The sequence below is a fragment of the Buceros rhinoceros genome, unplaced genomic scaffold, assembly GCF_000710305.1.
Source record: "Buceros rhinoceros silvestris isolate BGI_N320 unplaced genomic scaffold, ASM71030v1 scaffold23152, whole genome shotgun sequence".
Taxonomy (NCBI): Eukaryota; Metazoa; Chordata; class Aves; order Bucerotiformes; family Bucerotidae; genus Buceros; species Buceros rhinoceros.
In genome coordinates this window covers 3,350-5,379 of record NW_010399775.1, presented here as the reverse complement: position 1 = coordinate 5,379, position 2,030 = coordinate 3,350, and the positions used below count along the sequence as shown (strand labels likewise).

The 2,030-nt window shown below is 57.9% G+C and overlaps 1 protein-coding gene across 1 annotated transcript in view; it reads right to left on the bottom strand.

The window, feature by feature from the left end:
• Nucleotides 1–1,112: 1,112 nt before the first annotated feature.
• BCL2L1 (BCL2-like 1) overlaps nucleotides 1,113–2,030 on the bottom strand; it is a 4,160-nt gene continuing 3,242 nt past the window's right edge. Inside the window, exon 2 of the mRNA XM_010131622.1 lies at nucleotides 1,113–1,136. Coding sequence (XP_010129924.1) covers nucleotides 1,113–1,136 — 24 coding nt within the window. The remainder of the gene's footprint in view (nucleotides 1,137–2,030) is intronic.

Genomic DNA, 2,030 nt, shown 5'->3' with positions numbered 1-2,030 from the left:
TTCGTTGACATGCGTCTAGCGGCAGTAATGCTGCTGCGGGCGGGCAGGAAGCTGCCGGGGAAGTCATTCCAATGGCATTTCCTGGAGAGCTGCAGAAAAGCCTCCCAGGTCGAAGGCAGAGCGAGAAGCTGCCAGGGCTGAGGCCAGGGCTCCAGTCGCCAGCGAGGACACAGCTACCTGGGACAGCTGCGCCAGGCGGGATGGCCCCAGCCAGGACCCCACGGGCAGCTCCCCCAGCCAGAGGGACATCCAGCAAAGGGACACGAGGGTGGCGGAACAGTATTTTTGTCATCCCAAGCAGGTGGTGACAGCAGGGACATCCGGGCTGTAAAATAATTAAAGTGGAAAGCGATAGCCCAGGGAAGCTTCGCAGAGCTCTGGTTGGGGTTCATCCCTATGACAGTGAAGCACCTCCTGCAGCTCTGGGAAACTGTGGCTCTGACAGCTGTGATCTCAAACGGGATCAGCAGCACCAGGGCATCCCCAAAACCCAGCATTAACCCCCAAAACGGCAGAGCTCTGGCAAACAGCATTCCCCATATGGTGCAAGGGGCAGCTGTGCCTCTTCCACGTGTGCTGCCTGCACCTCTACGACCCTCCGGGCACAGCAGCTGCAGAATTCAAACCTGCCCTCACCTCACACTGCCCAAAATGCTCGGGGTGAGAAGGCACAGGGATGCTGGGGTGGCCGGGATCCGCTGGGTTACGTGGTGGCTGCAGGGAAGGCTCGTGCCCAGCAATACCTGTACCATGGCAAGAGGCCAGAAGTGTTTCTGAAGAGCCGAGAGTCACTCTGGCTCAACCTGAAACCACTAAGAAGGTTGGAGCAAGAGCACAGGACAAAATCCCAGCTGGCTGCACGCTGTCATATGACACAGGCTGAGTCATTTCCTACCATTCAAGAAAAAAATTAAAGAGATAGAAAAAAAAAGAGTTGGCCGTATTGGCATCTTCTAAGGGTTTTCCCCAAACAGAACCGCAAGCTTCCAGGCCACCGCAGAGCAGCACAACGCTGACACCCAGCACCCCGAGCCCTGCGCGCGGGGCCGGTGGAGAGCCTGAGACGCAGCTCGTCCTCCTTCATCCCAGTCCAGTTTGTCAGGATTCAGATGTCACAGACCAGTGACAAAGCCGCTCTTCGCTTTCAGTCCCGGCTGACACAGCCCCTTCACGCTGGTCCCCACCATATGCCCAGCAAACCTCTTGCCTCTGTGTCCACAGATCTGTCTCCAACCCCCTCAGAACGCCCCCTTCAAACCCCTCTCTGGATGTGGATTTAGCCTCGGAGGAGAAGCTGTCACCCGCCGGAGGGGCACAGCCAGGCAGCAGCTATTGCTGCCTTCCTTCCCTGTCTCGAGCAGATTAAGCACGGTCAGTACACCTCTGCCTGCCAGCTCTCTCCCGCTCTCCCTGCATTTCCCCCTCACGAGATCTCTCCTCCCACGACTCGGGATGCCCACGGGGATCATGGTTGGAACTTCACAGCTACTGGAATCTGGTCCTGGCCAACACCTGCCCAGGAAAGCCTCCTCTTCGTTTCCAATGGTTCTCCTGGCGGGTTATTGAATGTCCCCCCGTGCTGTTCTCGTTTGCTGTTCCCTCAGTTCCCGATTGCAGAGAGAAGAGCAGACCAAGGCAGAGCCAGTGAATGTGACAAACACACTGTGTTAATGCTACACAGCAAGATTTACCATTTCCCCCATGCCTCACAGGCTGGTTTCTCAGGAAAACTGCTACAGCCCAGCACCCCACAGCATTATCAGCCACCTCTGAAGGGAACCTGCACCCTGCAGCCACCCCACACTTCCAAGGGTGGGGAATGACACAGCTCCCTCCACAGCCAGGCCATGCGATACCTGCAGCAGAGCCACGCTGCTTCCCCCTTTCAGAGGAGCTTCCCAGGAAGAGAAGCGCCACAGCGCTCCGAAACACAACCCGCCCAGTCCCTGCCAACACAGACCTGCCAGAACTTGCACCCCTCGCAGTGGGACCCGCCTGCTGCGCCTCTCCGGAGAGCTTTGTTTGCACGG